General features: G+C 52.8%; 1 protein-coding gene across 1 annotated transcript in view; it reads right to left on the bottom strand.

Annotated features, from left to right (window-relative positions):
- GTF3C1 (general transcription factor IIIC subunit 1) overlaps positions 1-24,042 on the bottom strand; it is a 72,608-nt gene that overhangs the window by 17,967 nt on the left and 30,599 nt on the right. Inside the window, exons 10-26 of the mRNA XM_067706314.1 lie at positions 23,656-23,870; positions 20,923-21,059; positions 19,160-19,313; positions 16,125-16,228; positions 14,952-15,136; positions 13,209-13,463; positions 12,797-12,942; positions 11,534-11,631; positions 10,943-11,039; positions 10,647-10,824; positions 7,785-7,926; positions 7,323-7,458; positions 6,804-6,885; positions 6,482-6,670; positions 4,554-4,711; positions 2,543-2,685; positions 355-436 (exon numbers count right to left, since the gene is read on the bottom strand). Coding sequence (XP_067562415.1) covers positions 355-436; positions 2,543-2,685; positions 4,554-4,711; positions 6,482-6,670; positions 6,804-6,885; positions 7,323-7,458; positions 7,785-7,926; positions 10,647-10,824; positions 10,943-11,039; positions 11,534-11,631; positions 12,797-12,942; positions 13,209-13,463; positions 14,952-15,136; positions 16,125-16,228; positions 19,160-19,313; positions 20,923-21,059; positions 23,656-23,870 — 2,501 coding nt within the window. The remainder of the gene's footprint in view (positions 1-354; positions 437-2,542; positions 2,686-4,553; positions 4,712-6,481; positions 6,671-6,803; positions 6,886-7,322; positions 7,459-7,784; positions 7,927-10,646; positions 10,825-10,942; positions 11,040-11,533; positions 11,632-12,796; positions 12,943-13,208; positions 13,464-14,951; positions 15,137-16,124; positions 16,229-19,159; positions 19,314-20,922; positions 21,060-23,655; positions 23,871-24,042) is intronic.

Genomic DNA, 24,042 nt, shown 5'->3' with positions numbered 1-24,042 from the left:
AATTTTCAATTAAAAAAAAAAAACAAAAACTCATGGCCTATCCACGAGCTTTCCAGAAGTCTAGCTGTTTGTAATTTCTGAAGAGCAACCCTATTTTCTTAATAAAATAGACCCAAGACACAGCAGCGTTGCAAAGAGACATGGCAAATTCTAATCATCTTTAAAACTGATGCTGGACCCAGATCAAGTGAGGGCCACAGCCAAAGAACTGACAAGTCAATTTCCCAAATGAGCAGGGGGAAAGCCCATGCTTGCAAGGCTGGCAGAGGCACCGTGGGACCCAGAGGACCAGACTAGAAGCTAGAAATCCCTGCCTTCAGGGCAGGCTGAGCCCGACCACCGCGCGGGGCCCACCTTTGGGTCTCCGTAGTCGCATTTTCGATTCATGAAATCTCCCACCAGCGCCTTATCCTGGTACACCTCGGCGAGGCAAACCCTGTGGGGAGAGCAGGCCACAGTGAAGTCTGGGCAATGTAACGATGCCCACGTTCAGAACCACTGGAAGATTTCTGTCCTAACAGTTCTGGCCTTGGGTAAACACGAAGTATGATCTGCTTATGTGCCTGCCGGGTGATTACAGCTTTTGAAAATGAAGGATTTGGGGTCGGCCTGTTTGTGCTCACGCTTCACATCTCGACTTCTCTGCGCTTCTGTCCTCCTCGTGCAAACTGATAACAGTAGCTCCCACCCGCCTGCCCTCACGGGGGTTTGGCCAGGACCACAGGAGAGACCTATGTCAAAGAGGATCTTATATTTAAAAACAGGCCCTGGTGTTTGGTATTCATAGCTCCGGCCTCCTCCAGCACTCTGTCCATTGCACATCTTCACACCTCCAGGCACCAAAAGAGCCTGACCTGCCCAAAGGGAAACGGAGGGAAAGACAACCAGCGTTTGCTGGGTTCTAGGAGCTGCGCACTTTGAAAGCTGAAGCTGCTCCTTCATAAACAGCCTGCAAGGTAGAGACTGTCATCCACTTCGCAGCTCAGTGGGGCGTAAGGTCCACCCCTGCCCCCGAGGTCACACAGAAGCCAAGGGCCAGGGCAGGTGGGACAGGTGTGGTTACTATTGGTATCGTTCTGCTCACAGCCTCTAAGGGGATAAATGCCCCGTCCCAGGTCCCACGGCTCTGAGCTGCAGGGGACGGAGACCTGGCCTGCGCACCCTGCAGCCCCCTTCATGTCCCCCTTCCCCGGCTGCTGCAGGACAAGAGGAAGAGCGTCAGGCAGGGGCCAGGAAACCCAACTTCCAGATCTCACTTCACTGCCAGCTCACTGTCACCCCAGCCAACTTGCATGCTGTCTCTGGGCCTGTTTCCATTCTGCAAAAAGGAGGACTTTGGACCAGGTGATCAGAGCCCTTTCAGACAGAACATTCTAAGAGTCTTCCATGCACTGGGGAAGTGGCTTCACACAGAAAGGCCCCTTGGTGTGTCTAACCCAGTGGTTCTCGTCGGGGCGATCTGCTCCCCCGGGGGGGCGTGTGAAGACATTTTTGATTGTCACAGTTGGCGGGGGGTGGGGGTGGGGGTGGGGGTGAGGGTGGGTGTGGGCGGGTGGCTGCTAAACACCCCACAGTGCCCAGGACACCCCACAACAGAGAATGAGCTGCCCCACGTGTCAGCAGTGCCGAGACTGAGGAGCCTGGGCAGAGGGCTGAGTCTCCTCTGCGGTCCAGGGCTGGGCTGCTTTCCTTGCAATCTGGCTGACTGCAGGCAGCGCACGGCTCGGAATCAACCCGGAGCCAGGCTCTCCCACTGACCCGTGGCCCGAACATCAGCTGGTGGAAGCAGCTCCGCTTCCCGGCCTCACCCTCATGCTGGCTGCAACACTCGGGTACCTTCCCACACCACCCGCTGGGCTTCCCCACTCGAGCCCACGCCGGCAGGGGGAGGGAGCTGCAGGAGTCTGACGGGGCTGGGGACGGCTTTACACCGTGGCCCTGAGAGAAACAGACGGCGGGCAGCCTCCCTGGCAACTGACGATGGGGGAGGCTTTGCAGCTCCTGGCCAGCTGCCATCCCCTCACGTCTTTAGGGAACGCCCAGCTCTGCTGAGGAAATGGCTGAGTGCGTTTGATCCATTGATCCTGTTCCTGTCTAGCTCCTTTCTGGAGTGAGCCATTGATGGACCACTAACACGGAGACATCGAGAGCTGCTCTGGAGTGTCGAAACCCTAGTGGAAACGGGCAGAGGCCTCTGCTTTCACCACACGCTACTCAGGTGAGGGGAAGAGGTGACATTCAGCGCTGTCACCTAGCCTGTTTCTTCACCTGTAACAAAGGAGCACCTGCTTCGCAAGCTGCTCTAAAGTGTAAGTAACACCTTGAATGTGAAAGCGCCCAGAATCACACCCAGCCCCCAAATCGAGGACAATCTCACTAACCGTCTCCAACAGACTACTGACGCGCTACTGGACGACTCAGACTTTATCTATCTGGATTTTACCGCGGACCCTTAAGCAAATGGGATGAAAGAAGTGTAAAGAGTGAACTAGAAGCACCGGGATACCCTGTCTTGAGTCATGGAAGTTCAAAGGAGGCTTACTTATAGTTCAGATAGGCCTGTGGATTTTTGACTATGTAGCGAGCTCTTCGTCCGACCGAATGGGATGTTTTATCCAAAGACTCTTCCAAGCTTGAGTGCAGAATGTCCCGCACGACCTGCCAGGGGACAAACGGGCCCTTCACCTGGATTAAACACAAGCCAAGACACAAACTCAGTATCCTCGGAGCTCACATTATGGGTCACTAATGTAAAGGAGGGGGGAATGCGTCCTGTGGAACCTCTTTCCTCAGCGGACACTCAATACTGTCACCTCACGCATTTACTGGGCACTGACCATGTGCCTGGCCCCGAGTGGGTGCTGGGCAGAGAGGAATAAGACAAATCCTCCAGGTCCAGTGGGAAGAGTATATTTTGGTGACTAGTAGAGGTGCTCGGAGGGCGCTTGGGTAATACTGACTGGAGGGCAATGCGCCACAGGAGGTCAGGAGTATAGAAGATGCATTTCAGTAGACGGTTGTAGAGGTTTAAGTACCCATCGTGTACACTCAAGAACGCTCTGTGTACGGCGCCTGTGGTTACACTAGTGGCAACAGAACGTGCTGAGCCACAGACTCAGGAGACCCTCTCAGTGAACACGCGCAGGAAGGCACAGCCCGGGTAAGGAAGGGGCTTGAGGACAGGGTCTTTTCTTTAGCGCCCCAGCAGGAGTGGGCCCAGGAATCTGGTGTAAGTCGAAGCGAATGAGCGGAGGGTCCGTGCAAGGCTCTCCTGGCTCCCCTGGCTGCGTGGAGGGCGGGGGGGTGGGGTGGCGGGGGAGAGGCCTCTCCCGTCAGTGCTGTGATGAGACAAGGCCAGGTATTAGGGACAGCAACACGCCTTCGGGTTCCTCCTGGCAGAAGGGATTGGGTGGGGATTTAGGAAGGGGTGGAGGGATAAGAAAATCTGGGGCAATAATAATACAGAAAAGGGATTTAATGAGCTTGCAGGCAGGGTGTCAGACCTCTCAGTGGGTTTCTCTTGGCTGGTGTGGCTGAGAACAGGAAACACAAACGGGGCTCCTATGAAGCCGCCTCACCTACTCTGCCTGGCGGTATTATTGCCTGGAAGGGGCCCTGGACGGGACACAGGCAGAGCCCACGCTCTGGGTGGCTTCTGGGAACCAGCCTGATGGGACATTCGCCTCGGCATGGCATGGGAGGCGGGGAGTGAAGCCGGGGACAGCCACCGTCCCACGCTGACTTGGTCCGCACGGACAGAGGGATTACTGCATGGGAGGTACCACGCGAGGGGCTGCAGCTACAAAAACAAGTAAGAAGTCTCTCTGCCTCTAGAAGCTGCCACTCCAGTGGGCTAAGAGGCGCCAGAAGCCAAAGGAGCAGCGTGAAAGGTACGCGTCCAAGGGGCAGAGCGAGAACGCAGTAACTGCTTCCCTTTGGCAGGATCAGGGAAACCTTTCCAGAGATGGTAAGTGGTTACTGAAAGATAAATAGGAGTTTTCCAGGCAGATGAGGGTGGGAGGCGGGGAGCAGGGAAGGGTCAGATTCCTGGTGAAGAGCGAGGGAGAGCACAGCTCTCAGCCTGCAGCCAGCCTGTGGCCTACAGCCAGGCAAAGACATAGATGCGTGGGCCGAAGCCAGGAAACAGATGTGCAAAAATAAGCACGGCGGGCGCGCGGATAACTACGAAGAACCTGCAGTATAGCACAGGGAACCGCTATCAGGACCTTCTAATGACCTAAATGGGAAAAGAATCTAAAAAAGAGTGGATATATGTATACGTGTAACAGATTAATTTTGCTATACACCTGACACTAACGCAACACTGTAAATCAACTATACCCCAATAAAATTAAAACAAAACAAAAGAAGAAAACGAGCATGGTATCCATGGCTAGGATTCTGGGAAATGCTTCTCCCAGTGGCCAAGTGGAGTAGATGGGATGGATGAGAGGTCCCAGGCATGAGCCTCTCTATGTGGGTCCCATAACGAGAGGGACTCGCAAATCAGCGGGCCAGAGGCTGGGAGGGGGCGGGGGCGCTGGGCCGAGTACCTTGGTGTTGAGGACGTTGCTGGCAATCCGGCAGAGCACGAGCAGCCCGTCCTCCTGCATGGACCAGGTGACGCGCAGCCGGGTCATCCTCTGCAGGGCGCTCTGGTCGGCCTCGTCGTGGTATCGCAGCCTTTTGCTTTTTTCTTCCGGCAGCTCTTCTAAGAGGGGAAGAGGAGAGGGGGCCTCTAATAACCAGTTTGGAGCTGTCACTGTGGAGAGGGGAAGGGTCCCTACCCAGCAGGTCAGACTGCAGCAAGGTACGGGTTATCAGAATCTCATTGTGCGGGCAGTCATGTACACTAATCACAAAAGACTCAGCCCATCCCGACAGACTTTTTTTACCCCTTTCATCGTTTCTCTTTGGTCACATTTCATGGCGAAGGGCTGGGCAGCCTGATGCAGCCTCTTGTTAGTTATCTGCCCATCTCTGATCCTTCCCTTGGAGGCACTGAGCCCGTTGAAAGCACCTCGCACAGAAGCCGAGGGAGCCTGCTTGGGGTGCGCTCTCTGGACAAGTGGGTCCCCACCATTCCCTGCTCTGCGACCTCAGAGATGCTGTGCAAACCCTGGCGCAGCGTGGGGACAACAAGGCCCACTCTACGGGGCTGCCTTGAGGAGTGAACGAGACTGGGTATAAAACACCTCGCGCAGCACCTGGCACAAAGTAGCTACTACCTAAATAATAACAGTCACTGACATTACGGAATGTTTACTAGGTGCCAAACACCGGAGTAAGCTTTTTACATACATTCACTTATAATTAAAAATAATACTTGGCAACAACCCTATGAGAAGGATACAATTATTATCCCCATTAGGCAGCTGAGGAATCTGAAACACACAGAGACACAGCACCTTGCCCAAAGTCAGAGCCTAGTAAGCAGCAGACAGGATTGGAACCTGGAGCTCTCAACCACTGGGTTTCCCAAAGTTTCTTCCCCTCGGGGAGTTGCTGGTGGTAGTTTCACGGGCAGACGCCATATGCTACCACGTGCTACTGCCAATTCCCAAAGACTGTTTGTTTAGTGAGCGTCTTCCAGACGAGGGCAGGAGAAAAGCGGGCAAGAGCATTTACATTCAAATCGACACCACCACGTATTCGGCCTCGTAATGAACTCAGGTCTCTGCGGGCCAAACTGATCTTCTGCGCATCTGGACAGGCTAAACAGAGGCGGCTGCTTCAGCTGACGTGAGCCTGTTTGTTTTGAGCACCAGCAGAATAAACCACTAAAAACAGGTTCCTGTTAAGATATTCTGTTCTCAGCTGAAATAGCTACAGCTATCAGATCACGGTTAAAACACGCACACCACTGAGGTGATAGGAAGGTGGCCTAAAACCTGGACACTGGTCTCCTCGCTGCCCTCCTTCGCTGTAAATACCGCCCAAATGAAGACTCCAAAAGGGCAATCTTTAAGGCACCGCCCACGATGGGTTCACGAGATCTGGAGAGATCCTGCAGGCTTAAGTGACACCCATGTTGCCTCTGATTTAAAAACACAACATAACTTTAAACTTTGCCCTGATTAGCACAGATGCAGATATTAAAAAGCAAACCAAAAGAATAATAGGATTTGGGCTGGTTGTGATGAGGACTTTGCTATGGATTTTTTGCCAAGGTTTTTTTTTTCCCAGTTGAGAAGAAATTAGAAATTTGAACTGAGGGAGTTACGAAGCGAAAAGGCTCTACACAATGCAGAGACAGAGAAAGCAGGGGGAAGTACAGAGTCAGTTCGAGGCCCTCTCGGTCAGCAGGCTGGGTGTGGAAAATAAAACGTGATCACGCAGAGTTAGTGCTCCAAATTTAAGGAGACGGAACCCGAGTCTGAAGGCAGAGCTCAGGCTGGGCTGCGGGGAGGCTACTGTCCATCCCCGGCTAGACCGTGCATGCAAAGGCAAGCCTGGCAAACACGAACGAGCATCCCGAAACCTTTTTTCTTTCTCTTGATCTTCTTCCCAGGGTCCTTCTTCAGCCGTTTGCGCTTCTGGCTTTTCCCACCCCTCACTTTCTGGTTCCTGTCCAGCGTGGGCTCTCGGCCAACCTCAAAGTGCTCTTCTCTGTCAGCACAGAGCCCCGATCCCGCTCGCGCTTCTCCCCAGACAGTCAACCTGCCATTGCCTGGAAATAAGCACAGGACACCGCCGCTGCAGAATGACCTCTGCAAAGGCCAGAAGCCAAAGCCAATGTGCAGCGATCGTGTCGGCCCGAGACGGTCCCACGTCTATTTCTGCTGAACTCCTGGCCCACGTACCTCCAGCGCCAAGAGGCAACGGGCGCTTGGACAGAAACGTCTGCAGCCTCACCGTGAGCCCGTTCTCCGACGCGGTGGTCTCCTAAAAGACGAGGATGGTACCGGATAAAGTGTGAGCTTTCATGGACCCCGGGGAGCCCAGGGCAGCCACAGCGCTGAGTTGCATGCGTCTCTGACGAAGAGGCTGTGCGGGGACTGCCACCCTCCTATCACACACGAACCCCCTCCCCATGTGACCTTTGTCTTACAGACTTTCTGTTCTTTGTTTTAAAAAGGAATACTTGTCCACATCGCAGAATAAATTAGAATCCATTGGGGGAAAAAAAAGAAAGGCCAGGCAGATATTTAAGGGGCCTGACATGCCTTTAGTATATATGGAAGTAATTATTTGTGTCTCTGGTCAGTTTTGGTTCGGCCAGTTCAAAATCTGTGAGCCAGGAAAGGGACACGCAGGTGAGTAGCAATGGCAGCCCCCCGGGTTGGGGCCCGGGGAAGGATGCCCCTGTCCCGAAAGCCCACCCTTTTGGCCTTGTCGATGATGTAGCTGGTCCAGATCCAGTTTCGCTTCAGGTGTCCGTAGAAACTGGAATCGAGCCCAGCGGCTCCCAGCCCATCTCCGGGGATAAAGCCTTCATCCACGACCTCACGGCTGCCCCTGGGAGATGGAAATAAACAGAAAACAAGCCCTCCTTGGGAAGTGAAAAGAGAGCTCATGGAGTGGGCAGGGGGCATTTATTATTAACTGTTACCTTCCCAGAAAAACACCTGGCAGGTGGAAGTAAAGGGCTTGTCAGAAACCCAGACTGTTATGTAAAATTCCCAATTTCTGCACCCACGGCCACCAACTTGCAGCCTTGGCACCAGAGACTCAGGCTTCCGGGCCTAACGGGGAAGCCCGATGGGGGGCGGGCCAGAGTCTGCAGGACCAGGACCCCTGCGGCTCTGCGTGTGGGGGCGGGGTGGGGCAGGGCGGGGACGCACGCGGTATACTCCATCATGGCACACTTGCGCTCCAGGGTGTGCTTGTCCATGGCGCTCTCCTGCTCCTTCTGCAGACTGCCCTCCTCATCGCTGCCCTGATCTGGGCCGCTGTTCTTCCGGATGCGCGGGCAGCGCACCACGCCTAGGAAACCAGACACAAGCCCCGCTGAGGACACCTTCCTGCCACGGTCTGCTGGCCACGGCCTGCCGCGGGGTGGCAAGAGAAGACTGGATTCCCTTTCTGTGACCAGGCTCCCCACCAGGGGAGAGGGTCTGAAACTGGTGGCCCTCCTTGCACAAAATGCAGAAGGCAGAGAGTTAAAGCTGGTCGTGAACCTGAGAACAGGGTCTGCGTGCAGCCTGTGCTCTATTCAGGCGGCAAGGCGAGCAGGCAACCAGAGAAAGCCCACGCCTTCTTCCCTCCGGGGGATGCCCCGGGGAGTTGTGTGTCGCACAGAGGAAGTGACGAGTGAAAACGGCTGCACATGCTGGTGGCTGCCAGGGTCGGGCTGGTGGGGATCTAGACAGTGCGAGGCAGCGTCACAGTCTCCCTGGGCGCACTGGGCTCCAGGAACAGCCAGACGTTTCCTGAGTGCCCAAGGTGCATTAATTTAGTTGGGAAATTACATTCAGTGATTCCACGATAAAGCATCTCTTGCAAGGAAATATAAAATACGATTAAAACCGTTGCTTGAAAAAAACAAAACAAACAAACAAAAAAGCTGTTGCTTGTGTCGGGCCAGGGAAGGCTATGATGATTTGCAGACTACCGAAGTGCCTCTCATAACGTGGTCGGTGGGGAGAGTCCATGCCCTGCACCTCCCAGCTGCAGCTTTACGTGAGATGTCTGGTTCAAGCTTCACCTCAGCCCCACAAGGCGATGGTGGTGCTCCCAGATTAGAAATGAAGAAACGGAGGCTCAGGAGGTTACAAAGAGCTCACCCAAGGTCATGCATTTGAATGGACCTTGAACCTAAGAGGACTTCAGGCGATGCTTCACCTTGCACCACCGAGCTGCCTGTGGGAGACGCAGATTCAGGCCCTCCCCAGGGCTGCTGAATCCAAATCCCTGGACCGCGCCCAGTAATCCGCATTTCAGTGGGTTCCCCAGGTGCTGCCTGTGTGCACTCATGCTCTGGGAGCCTCACTTTAAAGGATCCTCACGTCTCATTACTGAAGGGGCAGAACCCCCTCAAATGTCTGTTGAATGAAGGGACAATCAATGCCTGATTAACGGACTCAATAAGCCCCCCGACATTTCGGCTCACGAACATGGGAAGGGATGGAAATTCACCAGTGGTCAAGCCTGAAAAACTCTGGTGCAAATAACATACTGGTTTGCAAATTTTTATCTAGGTATAAAATGCAGGGGAGCTAGGGCACTTTAAAATCTGCCCCAGTAAGAGCCTAGCTCACTGTTGATGCCAGAGGATTCTACAAAACACTGTTTCTAAAATTTGTCTGGACCCATTCAAGTACCTCTACGAGTGCTCATTAGCGTATGGGCATTCAACAGTTCTACCCAATAAACATGTGGCCCCTGCTTCGCAAAAATCAAAGTGTAACCTTGACCTTCCAGCTCTGTGACAGAAGGAAGAGAGGGAGTCCTCTCCCGGGTGCAGATGCAATGTGGCGTCCTTTTCCTCCTGGGGCAGGTGGCAAGAACGGAACTGATGAAAACTGGCTTAGAGGAAAGAGCACAAGACTGGAGGTTCTAACGCCTTCTACGAACCCTCCATTCATTCCACAAACATTTACGGGATGTCACCTATGTACCAGGCACTCTGAGACACGCTGGGGATACAAGCCAAATTCCCTATACTCAAGGAATTCCCAGAATGACATCAGATGGCAGTAAAGATGCTGGAAAGGCTTTCTCGGAGAGAGAATGCTTGAAGTAGGAGTGGCCATCTGCAAGGTGAACATAGATCGGGATGTTCCAGAGAGAGAAGAAAAAACAAGCCAAGGCTTAACTCAAAGCCCAAGTCATCTGACCCACTGGAGAGTCTGGTCAGTCCCTCCTCCTAAAGACCTCCCAGCCTGTCCTCTGTCCTTCACTATCACCAGCGGACCTCTCCTGGACCTGAATCACAGCCCCTAGCTGGTCTCCCTGCTTCCACTCTGGTGCCTCTCAGTCTGTTCTCCACACAGCAGCCAGGGCAACTCTGAAAGACCTGAGATCTTGGCTTACAACCTCCAATGGCTTCTCACTGCTCTTAGAACAAACCTAAACTCTCCTCGTGTCCTGCAAGGCCCCGGAGTCTGCTTCCTGCCTGCTTCTCCATCTCATCAGCTGCCACTCCCCTCCCACGCACACCGGCCTCTTCCGTTTCTCCATCAACACTCGGGGCTGTTGCACCTGCCTGGGATGCTCCTCGTCAGCTCTGGTCACGGCGGACTCGGCCTCACCCTTTAGAACTCAGCTCAAAGTCTCCTCCTCAGAAAGGCTGCTCCTGACCAGCCCAGTAAAACACCCTCGATTCATCACCTGGTGTGTTTCCTCCCCAGCTCCTATCACACTCTGGATCTCTGTGTGCTCTGTCTTCGCCAAGACAGCATAAGTCCTGTTGCTGTGTGATCGGGCGCGGGAAAAGACACACACAAGGTGTTCAATAAATACCTACTGAAGGAGCAAAAGAATAAGGACAAAAGCGAAGCTGCGTGGGCTCAATGGGGTGGAGGGCTAGTGGCCCTCCCAGGTAAGGCCCACCACTGCCCTTTCTAAGGGAGCTTCCAGGACACTCCAGGCCTCTGGGGGACAGTCGGAAAACCAGCAGGCGGCTTCCAGTCTCTTCTAGCTCTAACTCCCGCTATCCCACAGAAAGGAGGGAAAACGGCGAGCCCAGTAAAGATGGATGGTACCTAGCGGGGTGTTGAGGCAGACGCACTGCAGATCGAACCAATAGTTCTCCACGTCCTGCATTGAGTTCAGGACGTAGAGACGCCTCTCGAAGGGCCGGCTGCTGTGGGCCAGGTTGTAATGGGGGTCACAGGTGGTGGTGTCCACGATGACCACATTTTTCTTCAAGAAGATAAAGACCTACGAGGGAGACACCGGATGGGGTGAGGGGAGAGCCTCAGCCTCAGCACCGGGTGAGGTGTCTGGAAACTGCGCTTAGCCGTCAGGACCGCCTTCCTCTGGGCCTGGAGGCTGTTACCTGATCTTTATCCTGAAACTTCTCTGTGGGCCCGAACTGGAGCAGCCCCATGTAGCACAGCTTCTGAAGGTTCTCCACCACCGAGAAAATGTAACGTCTGGAAAACAGAGGGGGTGGCGGGTTCTCAGCTGCCGTCAGGGGGTCTGCACGGGGGTGAGGGATGTGACTTGCTTCTTCTCCTCTCTTCGACCTGTGGGACCTTGAGGACGGGCCTTGGGCCTGAACTGTGCTGAGACCCAGAACCCTCATCCCAACACCAACCAGGGCAACGGGGCATTGATCCTACTTGGGGGGCTTGAGTTCGAAAGTAAAAGTAACAGAAGGAAAGACCCACCTCATCACCTGCAGTCTTTATCGGCAGATTTTACTCTAAAAGAACCTTGATAGCAAGTACTAAAGTGTCCCAGCCCACACTGCATTTGCCTCTGTGCTTTATGAAGAAGGCACAGGTGGCTGAATTAATGACCTTGGGTCGCTACAACCTGGCAGGCAGAAACCTTTCCTCTTCCTGGTCAACGATTACTCAGAAGCGTAACTCCAAGGGGCCTACCAGGACCCTCGGCCGCCCTGAGTCGGCTGCAGGGACCTCACCTCTTGTACAGAAGCTGTTGCCGGATGGGCCTGGGGAGAAAGCGGATCAGCGTGTGCTTCTTCAGAGGGTCGTTCAGAAACTCCTCGAGGTTGTCCACCTGAGAGGTGATTTTCAGGCTCAGCTCACCCTCAAGGACAGGGTGAATTGCAAGAATTGTGAAAAAAACACCACTACTTTCCAGGCTGTGGTCTTGCTGAATCTGGCCATCTGCCCCACGGGAACAGAGCCCCCTCTTGCCTGTCACTCCAAACCCCCCACATTTCTCAGTCCTGACGACCCTCCCCTCCAACCCATCTGCCACACTGCTGGGTACAGTAAACAGGTGGCCTCATTCACTGCTGGTGGGCATGCGAAGTACTAAAACATTTCTGGGGGACAATAGGGGAATATATTTATTCATATTTAAATAATTTAAAAAGGATGAAGGATGCTTATTGCCTTTAAAGCCAGTGATTCCACTTCTATCCTTAACCCAAGACGAAAAATTTTGGAGCTGCCCACAAATACATCTAACAAAAAGTATTCATCAACATGTCACTTACACCACCAAGAAACTGGAGCTTAAATGTCCAAAAATAGAGTATTGGTTAAATACATTAGGGCACGTGCATAAGAAGGAACACTATGGATTTACTTAATATCAAGGTAAAGCAACGATGTGGAAAATACAATACATTGTTCAGCGGAAAGAACAGATCATAAAAGAGTAAATACAGCATGGTCTCAATTCAGTTTTTTATAAAAAGTAAGACCTCACATATATACACATGCATTACATACAAACATGGCACAGGAAGAAAAAGACTAGAAGAAAATGCACCAAAGACACTAGCAGTGACACCTCTGAGTGATGAAGTTATAGCACTTCTATGGTAATTTCTATTTCTTCCTTTTTCTGTATTTACCAAATTTGTAAAAATATATTTTATTGCTATACCATAATTGTCTGTCTTTTGACTGATCTAGAAGAACAAGTCTTTGAAATATTTCCCTTGACTCACCATCTATCCATCCATCCACCCAATCTATTCTGTCTGCCTTTCTCTTTCTTTCTTTCTTTGTCTATCTATCTATCTATCTATCTATCTATCTAGCCTCTCTCTCTCTCTCTCTATCTACCTACCTATCTATCTACCTATCGAGCCACCAAGCCAGCCAGCCAGCCAGGCAACTGCAAGCATTTTCTCTTGACAGGTGAGTGTAGGCCCTCTGGTATGGAGCTGAGGGACCAGCCCCTGAGAAAGCCTGGGAGTCATCAGTACCTTGTAGCTGACTTGCACGATCTGGGTGAAGATGGAGAGGGGCAGGCAGAGAAGAATGTCACTGACCAGAGCCCAGCCAAAGCCAAAGTCCTTGTGGACTGGGACGGGAGGGATGTAGCGCGTCCACGAGGCTTCATCCACGTACACTGGGAGAAAACAGGGGTCAGTCCTGAGACAGGGTCCCGGTCATGATGCTGGTGTCGCCTCCCAGTAGGTCTTGGTTCCCCCTCACCACAAACTAGGGCAACACCCTCCTCGTCAGGCAGGAAGCCCGGAGGCTCAGGACGCTTGGATGATGTCTTTGTTTGGATCAGGGCAATAGGGGACTCAGCCGGTTCAGGTCATAAGGACAAGGAACCACCATGACTCCCCTCTGGACCCCACTGGGGCCTGCCTGCCCAGGGCATCTCACCTGTCTCCGTGGAGAGCTCCACTTCACCCTCCCGCGTGGCTCCATCCTGGGTGTCCTGGGGTGGGGCATCCAAGGAGGCCTCCAAGTTGCTCCCGGAGGAGGATGGGGCCCCCGTCCTCCTTTCGCTGCTGCAGCCCGGCTTCTCCACCGTGTCCTTGGCCGGGTGCCCATAGATCAGGTACCACAGAAACATGTGGATCACCCGCAGGCGAGGCATCTTGGGCAGAAACCCTAGAGAACGGCCAAGGCCAGGAACTGGGGCAAGAAAGGAGGGCGATGCGTGAAAATCCCAGATTCAAGTGAGTTCAATTCATTCAAAAACTATTGAGTGCCACTGTAGCCCAGGGGCCAGAGACGGCAAATGTTTTCACCCTCACGGGACTTACTTTCTAGCGGGAAAGGGCAGACAGTAGCAAACTACCTAAGATAGTACATCAGATGGAAATAGCTGATGCAGAAAATAAAGCAAGGAAGGCAGAGGAGGGCTATAATTCTACAGAGGCCTGGAAGGTCTCACTGGGGAGAGGCCTTAAGGGACATCCTCGAGTTGGTGAGGCAGCGGACCATGCAGACACCTGGGCGACATGCCCCCCAGGGCGAATGCAAGAAGCCTGAGACGGGGGTGTGCCTGGCACAGTCGAGGAAGGGCCGGTTGGCCCGAGTGACGGGGTGGAGCAAGGAAGGAGCAGTGCGCAGGAGGTGAGCCGGAGTGTTAAAGGGCAGGGGGCCACCATGACAGACCCCAGCAAGAGGACCTGAGGCTGACGGGGACTGTGCAAAACATCCCAGAATCGAGGTTCTTCTAAACAGCTTATTTCTTTGACACAAAGTGCTCCCTGACTTTCCCCAGCGAGAGGAGACAGGTGAGAGCCAAGGGAGGCATAGGAACAGGGTGGCGAGGACAAGGGACTGCAGGGCCCCTCCTCTGCCGTCAGGCCTGGACCGCGCAAAGAGCTCCCGGCTGCCTCTGGTCCACTCAGGTGCACGTGCTGCTCCGCTGCGCCGCCTCGTGCGCGGGTTTCTCCCTCCATCTGTACTTTCTAACTGTGACACCTTAAGAGTCTGGGCCAAGTCCCTGTGCCCGGAGCCCTCAGCAAGGGAAGTCACACAAATGACCTCTCCTGCTCAGAATCCCCGGGTTGCCGGGTCCCCCACCAGGACGTTTCTGCCTGACAGAAGTCTGTGAGCCGTCACCATTGTCCTCCTCCTCCAGCTGCATGCTGTGACCAGAGACTACAACTACACCCCAGCTACGAAGGCCCGGCCGTGGGCACCGGCCCAGCACAAGCTGACGTCAGAGCAGCTTGGTGTGGGGTGAGGGGAGACGGCCCTGTTTGAGATCTGCAGCCCAGAAAATTAGATGAATGCTCAAACCCGTCAGTGGCTGTAACTACCAGAGGCTTGTGGGCTCAGGAAAGGCAGAGATTTTCTGTGGTTTACAGAATGTTCCAGCCCAAGGGTATTCAGCAGAAAGAGTTAGTCTTCGTGAACAATTCCTCAGGTTGGGACTTGGCATAATTTCACCTGGGCCTCACAACAGCCTTGTGAGGTAATCCGGGCAAGAATCACCCCCATTTTACAGACAGGAAAACTGATGCTGGCACGTGACCAGCCCCCCACGACCCCAGCTGTTGATTCAGACCTGACTCTCTGCCTGCAGCCCGGGGCTCGGATGTGCAACACCAAGTGACTCAGAAGACCACATGAAACACAAACAGACCCTGACAAGAAGCTGCTTTTTACCTACAACAGGGTGATAGTTTTTCAGCTGGGTTATGCCCATTTTCTCGTCAGTCTTCTTCACCCGTCCACTTTCTACTTTAGAGGAAGCATTCAGCTGAGAGTCTCCTGATCCTCTTGGGCCCCCTTTTCCTTGACTTTCTTCTTCAGCTTCCCCTTGAGGCGCTGGAGGCTGGGGCGCTTTAACCCTGAAGTCCAAATATAAGATGTTAGAAAACCAAGGGCTGAGAAAGGACAGGGTCTGTCCTCAAGAATTTGGCCCTGGGGTTTCAAATCAACTGCCTGTAGGGGCCAAACAGGTGATGTAAACGGATAAAATGTGTCGGGGCACTGGACATTTGGGGGTGACCTGGACAGTGGACCCCCACCTACGGGGCGGCTGCTACCTCATGAGAAGGGCTGCCCAATGTGCTGGGGCCGCTGACACTTTCATCGATGCCAGAAATCAGGAATTTGACATGAAATTAATTGGTAACTGATACAAAGCCCCTGTGGCCAAGGCATGGCAGGCCACACAAACCAACATCTGCGAGCCCAGGCGCCACCTCTAATTTAAACCCAACTGAGAATGTTCTCCCACCGAGCTTTCCGCCAGTCCATTAGGTGGTTTACGAACAAAATGAGAGAAGACCTCAGAAAGGCAACCACAATCGTTCTGAGCTATATTATAAACTAAGCAAGTCTCACATGTCATAGGGCCTATGACTTGGAGCACTCTGTCCACACTCTTAGAGAGCATAGAATTAAGAATGTCAGCAGAGGGGAGCTCTGCTCATTATTCTCTAACAGCCCAAATGGGAAAAGAATTTGAACAAGGATAGATACGTGTATAACTTTATATATATATATATATATATATATATATATATATACACATATACACATACATATGTATAACTGAATCACTTTACCGTACACCTGAAAGTAACAATATTGTTAATCAACTATGCCCCAATATAAAATAAAAATTAAAAAAAGAAAAAAAAAAAGAAGAATGTTAGGATTTTTTTCCTCTTGAAGAATCCAGAAATTGATCCTTTTTGAGGCTAGAGGATCATGAACCATAAACCCCAAACCAGTGGCTTCACTGATCTCACAAAAGCATGAATAAAGGGCTTCTGTGGAAACTGCTTCAGGTTGGGACACACTGTGGGTCCCGCGGGAGCCGCCACTTGCCTGCTGGCCGTGCTGGAGTTGGACATCCGGAAACGGACCTGCTCAATGGCGCTTCTCACCAGAGGGTCATTCTGGTCCATGGACGGGTGCACCACCAGATCCACCTATGGAGAGAGGTCGGGGGTCCCAAAGGGCTGCGGAGGTGCCAGGGGAGACTTAGTTCCACAACTCGGTTCCCTGGTGGAGCCCTGGTTATACCTGCTGTCACTGACATTTCCAAAAGGCAGTGATGAAACGGGAAGTAAAACGCTACACAGTGTGCCCTTAGAGTTGCTGGCATCAAGACCCCTCAAGCGCCCAAGCCAGGAAGCGCCGCCATCCGTAACGTGCCGCTCTGACCGGTTAGGAATCCTGCCCTGGAAATCCAGCGGTCTGCCCTGCAGCCCCCCAGCTGGGCTGTCATGGCCCACTGGTCCCAGCTGCTACCTGGGGGGCTGCTCCCGACACACCATCCTGCTAGCTGAGCATTTCCCACAGCTGCTCGGGAATCCCGAGGGCTTCCATCTGGAAGAGGTAAGCGGCTTTCATTAATCTCCCCTTGCTGAGAGTGCTATCGGGGGACTCCTGCCAGCTGTGCCTCTAAACAAGGTGACAGAGGCTCTAGGGCTGCCTTCTTTGTTTTAGCTGTTCCAAGGTGCTGAGCAGCAGATGGGAGTGTGAGGCCTGGGCCCCAGGAGACAGCAAGGTAAGGTTTTCTAAACAAGTGACTCTGGCCAGCAGGCTTCATGCCCAAAATGGCCTGAAGAGGGTGGGTCACGGGGGACAGGTGGCCATGGCTGGACAGCGACTCCAAAGGCCACACGAGGCTCCATCTCTTCTGCTCCTCACTTGGGAAATGGAGACCCTTCCCCGCTGCCCTGTCAACTGTTTTCGTGGTTTTGTGAGGTTCAAATGAGATACAGTTAGGCAACACCTCAGAGAATCTATAAGCCAGGAGCAAATACAAAGCACTCCTAGTTCCCCACTTTCCGCAGCCAAACGGCTGGGCCCACTTCCCAAGAGTCCGATGGACAGGGCAGGACGCAGGAGCAACGGCAAAAGGCGGGTGCCGGACACAGCAACTCCAGCCAGCACGGCTCCAGCAGATCGGCGGGAGCCAGCCAGCAGCGCACGCTCCGGATGCCAGAGAAACTGAAGCTTACTCTGGAGGCAGATGTACAATACGGCGGCCCTTCCAGCTGGCAAATGGGCGACGACAGTGGTAACCCCCTGGCAAGAGGCCCCCAGTACCGGACACTGATCGACCCTCAGTGTTCACCTGGGACACTCACTCCTCATCCCCACCGCTTGCCCACTCCCTCTGGTACCACCGATGGATAGGTGACCAAATAGGCATGGGGGGGGGGGCTTCCCTGGTGGCGCAGTGGTTGAGAGTCCGCCTGCCAATGCAGGGGACACGGGTTCGTGCCCCGGTCCGGGAAGATCCCACATGCCGCGGAGCGGCTGGGCCCGTGAGCCATGACTGCTGGGCCTGCGCGTCCGGAGACTGTGCTCCGCAACGGGAGAGGCCACAGCAGTGAGAGGCCCGCATACCGCAAAAACAAAAACAAAAACTAAAACAAATAGGCATGGGGGACACGGCAGATGTCCATATGTCCACAAAAACACAGTCTCTCTCCACTCCTAGGCTGGGGGAGATTTCATTTCCCTGCTCTCAGTTACTGCCTGAGGAGGCTGCACGTCGGAAAGACCTGCTCTGTGAAGACCAACAGAAATCAGAGGCATTGCTGCTGACCGGATGGGCTGTTGTCCCCCAGGGAGAGAGGTCAGCACCAGGACCTCCTGCCACGCTCAGGGGGACGAGAGGCAGGCAGCCTGGGGAAGGGAGAGGGGCGATGTCAAGGGGACCCACAGCAGATGTAACAACTGATGAGCTGCCCAACTTGGGATGGTAGAAACAGAGTTTTTTAAGTCATTTTCTAGTACTGCTCTATGTTTCTCAAATTTCATAGGTCTCAAAAAAATAAGATAAAGTAAAAAAGACCAGAAATGACCTTGCCACCTTATTAAGAAAACAAAACATCAAAGCAGAGCTTTCTTAAGGCAGATTTAAAACGTAGTCAGAAGAAAGGGCAGGAAATTACAAATGCCTATTCCGCAGCACCATTCCCTTTGGTCCCAACGCCCAGCCGGGTATCTCAAATGACTCTGACCCTGAAAAATTTATGCCTTAGAATATGTGCAAAGCCACTGAGCTGCAGTTGCTATGGGAATGGCCCCAAACTTTAAACTTTACAGAAACAGATACATTGGGAAAGAAGAGATCCACTGTCCTCATTGGGCGACCCGGCAATGCATGCTAATTGAATCGCTGACATCATTTCCTCTGGGATATGTTTCTGCAGATCTCTGTGGCTAATGTTTTTGCTGCTTAGTCTAAATTTTCCACCTTAATTTATTTATTTTTGGCCGCATTGGGTCTTCGTTGCTGTGCTCGAGCTTTCTCTAGTTTTGGCGAGCGGGGGCTACTCTTTGTTGTGGTGCATGGGCTTCTCATTGCGGTGGCTTCTCTTGTTGCAGAGCACAGGCTCTGGGCGTATGGGCTTCAGTAGTTGTGGCTTACGGACTCTAGAGCACAGGCTCAGCAGTTGTGGCACACAGGCTTAGCTACTCTGTGGCATGTGGGATCTTCCCGGACCAGGGCTCGAACCCGTGTCCCCTGCATTGGCAGGCGGATTCTTAACCACTGTGCCACCAGGGAAAGCCCTAAATTTTCCACCTTCTAAATGTTGCTTAATTTCTCCCAGGGCTAGTTAGCTGAACCTGGATATGCCTCCATTACCATCCTCTCCTTCAAGGCTGGCTGTGGGGCAGGACACCTGCCTTGGGCTGCACAGGCTGCTCTACAATCCAAGCAGGTTATTCCTCTTTTCTGCTTCCAGCTTCCACAGGAAGTGGAGATAATCCCTGTTGCCCCAGTGAGGAGGCATAATGGGAAATTCCGAACTATCGGCAACAAAGGAACAACCGAGGGACAAGGATGTGGGAAACTGGGTAAGGAAACGCCCAGCACGCGCAGTGGTCTGTGTGGTTACCTTCTTCTTGATGCCGTCTTGAATGACGGTCGTCCGATACAGCCTCAGAAGGCCTTCCTCGGACAGGTTCCGCACCAGGCGAACGATGGACTTCTTGCAGCACTTGGTGGACACACCTTCTTGCTTCTCCTGATCCATGATCATCTTCTGAATCCTGCAGCGTCACAAAATAAGCCGTTAATATTCCCAGTGTCAACATGGAAGACCTTTCTAAACCCAGGCAACCGACACCTGCCTAATGGGATCCAGCGGAAAGTAGGGGAGAATTAAAGGGTGTTTCACCACTGAAAGGATGACCTCTTAAGATGGCAAAGATCATCTCTCTTTGTGATAAATGAGTTAGCTGAAGACGAGCCACCATTCACAGCAGCTTCACGTTCCGAGCCTTTCACCAGGAACTAAAGAGATTACATGATTCAAGACAACGATGGTGGAGAAACTGAGCTCCGGGATGGAAATCTGTCCTTACTGAGTCTGCATTCTAATTCAACATCCAGCTAAGGAATGTTCCAGTTTACCACCGTTGACACCCTCAGATCTGAAGCTCTTCTGACTCCTCTCCTCGTGTATCTTCTCTCTAGATGTTACTGAGTCACTATGGTGAAGTTTCTGTATCACTACTCATAGAATGGCAGGTCCAGAAGGGATATTAGGAGCACCTCGCTCCATCTCACCTGCACAGAAGAGGAGACCCAGGCAGCAGTATCCACAGGCGGTCTCCCCATCCCCTAGTTAGAGAACTCACATCCTTGACTCAAGGGTAAGGCTCCTTCCAATCGAGTGGCTTTGACCTTGGCTGCCCAGAAGCCCAAGGATGTCTCCCAGGACGTGGTGGTAACAGTGGGTTAGAAGGACCAAACCAGGGAGCAGAGCCTCCACGGCACCCTGGACACAGAAGCTCCACCTGTGTCCCTTTTTTTTTTAATAGATCTTTATTGGAGTATAACTGCTTCACAATACCGTGTTAGTTTCTGTTGCACCACAAAGCGAATCAGCCATATGCACACACATGTCCCCATATCCCCTCCCTCTTGAGCCTCCCTCCCACCCTCCCTATCCCACCCCTCTAGGTCTTCGCAAAGCACCGAGCCGATCTCCCTGTGCTATGCGGCTGCTTCCCACCAGCCAATTATTTTACATTCGGTAGTGTATACAAGTCCATGCTACTCTCACTTCGCTCCAGCTTCGCCCTCCCACCCCATGTCCTCAAGTCCATGTCTTCCTCTTTATTCCATGTCTTCCTCTTTATTCCTGTCCTGCCCCTAGGTTCTTCAGAACCATTTTTTTTTTTATTCCATATATGTGTTAGCATACGGTATTTGTTTTTCTCACTTACTTCACTCTGTTGGACAGATTCACAGTCCCTTTTGTTTTTGTTTTCATAAAAGATTTCATTTGAACAAAAGGCTCCCTGGAGAACTAATAACAATGTTTCTAAGCTGATGTTATTAGCTGCCTCCGTCTCCTCTCTCCCCTTCCTGAGCACCAAATTCCTAAGGAAGGAACAAGGCAGATGCACTTTCCCCGTGACCTCTGTTTCCTGCCCCGTCATTCTCTCCCTGTCAAGTGTATGGATATTCCTTCATGTCTACACTTTTCAAACCACACAGACTGCAAATCCTTTCTACCACAAAGGGCTCCTATGAGAATCTATACAGCAGAAGAGAGATGCAAATGCCTCTGCGTCATTTCTGCGGATGGTGATGACTGACTGATGTGGGATTTACTACGAATGCAAGACAGACAGACAGACTATTCCTTACGTGAATAAGCTCTCGATTAAGCGGAGGTTGGTGACAGCCTCTATAATCAGATTCCTGCGTTTCAGCAGTCGGTAAGTCTCATGGTGTTTGTCTTGGCCTGGGCCGTGCTTCCCAGTCTTCTGGGAACTGCCACTCTCCTAGAACAGGGACCAAAAGCATGAGAAAACTATGGACTCAGCAATGTTTGGGGGCCAGGCACCACTCCTGCCGGTACGCTTTCCCTCTTTACGGAATTTCTACGCCATATTTCAAGAAGAAAAGTCAAGAGGTTTACTGCCCCCATAGGATCCCACTACCCCACTATTTCAGTGCTTTGTAACGGCACAGACATCTGCCAGCAGAGGAGCCCAGAACTTTATGAAGATCAGCTGGTTTCAGCACAGAAAGCAGAGGCATGTACTCCAGCCCTTCCCGGGGAAGGGGACCGCATCCACTCAGTCTTTCCTTGGCTCTTCCGCCGTGGAAGGGAGGAAATGCACAGACGGAGGGCCGAGCCCCTGCCGTCACCCTATGGGGCTTCTTCATCCAGAACTCTCAACCGCCTCATCGTTATGGTCCCCATTTTACGCAAGAGGAAACCAGGGCTCAGTGAGGCGAAACCACCATACCGGGTCCCGGGGCGTGAACGTGCGCCAGGACGCGCTTCTGCCTCCGCCTCAGGGAAGCCACGGGCAGCCTCTCTGGGAACATAAGGGAGATGCAGAGGCAGGCTTCCGATGGATCAGGATGAGTGGCGAGTGAATGACGGAGAGGAGAGCGGACGGGTGCCCTCCCCCACCCCTGCTGCGACGCCCTCTTCTCTCTCTGTGGTTCCTTTTAGCTTCCAGGAACTTAGAATCTGAACCTGTTCCATCTGCCTTTGGGTCAAAGATGCTGAAGCCCAAATGTGCACCCTGAAGGGAAAGGAAAGCCCAACCCTAACCCACTCCTGGCCAATCACTCAGCATAATTCAGTGCCACTTGGCGGTCCCATGGCCAGTTTTGCTGGATGCCCTCCTCGCTTGGAGAAGCGCTTCCAGAGAATGAGAACACGCCTGAGGAGGTGCCTTGGGCCAGGGTCCTATCACTCCCCTGCTGGCACCGGTGCTCTGGAAGAGGCTCGGTTCTTTCCTGAAGGGGGCAGGGCTCGAGTGGCGAAAGAGTCACAGATCCAAGGGGCCCAAGAGTGGCAGAAAGACTTTGGTTCTCTCTTGCGTTTCAAAGCAAACATTTTGGAGGAGAACCATGTGAGAAAATCTGCCTGCTTTCCACGCTTCACCAAGGGACCTCCAGACAGGACAGTTCACGCGCCTCTTCTCAGCAAGTGAGCCAAAAGAAGGACAAGGTTCTGCCATTACTCTGGGGACAGATTTCTAAGAGGAAGAGAAAGAGCTGAGCTAGGAAGAGCTGAGCTAGGAAGCTAGCAGCAGGACTGGCAGGGCCTGGAGGGAGTGTGTTGCTGGGGACATGTGGACCTGATGAGGAGGTGCAAAGCAGGTGGCAGGGCCAGGATGGCAGGGAAAACCTTCAGGAACTTGCTGGGAACCACCTGCCGGCAGGTGCTTCAGGTGGAGACAAGACCAATCATGACTTGATAAAGAGTCATGGCATCCAATGATAGGATACAGCTAGAAGGTTCTAGAAAATTCCACAGAAAATCTCCCCCACCCCAAGCTCCATCACTCCTGCTGTAGGGATAGAACCCAAGCTCAGGCTTCCACACCGGAAACAGAGAAGCAGGGCAGGGTGGGAACCCCACACCCACGGGTTCCACTCTCCATTTTGTCATTAACTGAGCAGGCAAGTCCCTCAGTCCCCAGAGGCTCTGCTCGCCTCCTCCTGACCACAGCTGGCTTTCATCTTACAGGGTTGCTGTGAAGCCGGAACCAAACAGCAGCAACAGCATCAAAGGCCACCCTGATCCCAAGTCTGTTCTGTGCTGGGCAACTGAGGCACCACTGGCCATATCTGAGGCACCTTCCAGTGACCAAGGACAGCACTGAGTGAACTGAATCACATAATGACAAAGGCACTCCTGTGTCAACTGCCTTTTAATCCTTCTAATTACACTGAGGAAAAAGTATTGGTTTGATTCTACTGTCTTTAACACTGTGAAGTAGAACACTGTCTGACCAGAATGGACTAAGGAAGTTTTGTTTTTATCAGATCTATTTTACGATCACCTTCTTTTTATGCAAATGATGTTGGCTTTTCATCTAAAGCAGGGTTTTTCAACCTCAGCACTGCTGACACTTCGGGCTGGGTAACTCTGCTGTGGTTTACCCTGCACAGTCTAGGACATTTAACAGCATCCCTGGCCTCCGCCTACGAGATGCCATTAGCACCCTCTCCCCGATGTGACGAGGAAAAACATCTCCAGACATTGCCAAATGTCTCCCGGGGGGCAAAATCGGGCCAGAGTGAGAATCACTGATTTAAAGTAGCCATACACATTTTTCCTTCAAAATAAATTTCAGTAGAAAGAGTACGTTGTTGGAAATTTTAAAACCCTGTAAATAATATGCAGGTGATTTCTGCTAAGGTGGGCTGCGTGAAGGTGGTGTGTCAACGCACATTACGTTCCCACCGTAGAGGCCCCCCCGCCTACACGGCCTGAGCGTGTGGCACTTTTACTATTATTGATTTTGTTGTTGTTGTTGTTGCTGTGATTCTTAAGCACAGAAAAGCCAAGGCTGACATCCACCTGCCACAGGCTCCTTCCTAGAGGAAACGCCCTCCCCCGTGGGCACTCACCTTTGGGTTTTCAAGCCTGACCTCTTCTATCACAGCTATATCGCCGCTGTGACTCTCCATGCAGTGGGAGCCCAAGGACACGCTGGGGTCTGAGGAGCTGCTGGTGTCCAGGAGGTTGTCCCCCCTGAAAGAGCTCTGGGAGGCTCTCTCAGCAGCTCCCAGGGAGGAAGACGGATGCTTCTTCAATGGGTGAAGGCTGATGACTTTCCACCCCCCTGCAGTGGAGGACAGGCGTAGAACGGATGAACCGCGGCCACAGCAGGGGGAAAGCGAGAGGGGCACTTCTGCTCAGCTGCCGGACCAGAGCCGCACAGGCCAAAGGAGTCCATGTGGTCAGTTTAAGACGAGGGAAGTGGACCAGCAAGCAGCGAGCCGCACCCTCCTGAC

Source organism: Pseudorca crassidens, chromosome 15, assembly GCF_039906515.1.
Source record: "Pseudorca crassidens isolate mPseCra1 chromosome 15, mPseCra1.hap1, whole genome shotgun sequence".
NCBI classification, from domain to species: Eukaryota; Metazoa; Chordata; class Mammalia; order Artiodactyla; family Delphinidae; genus Pseudorca; species Pseudorca crassidens.
The sequence above is the reverse complement of the archived record's forward strand: the minus strand, read 5'-3'. Positions and strand labels throughout refer to the sequence as shown.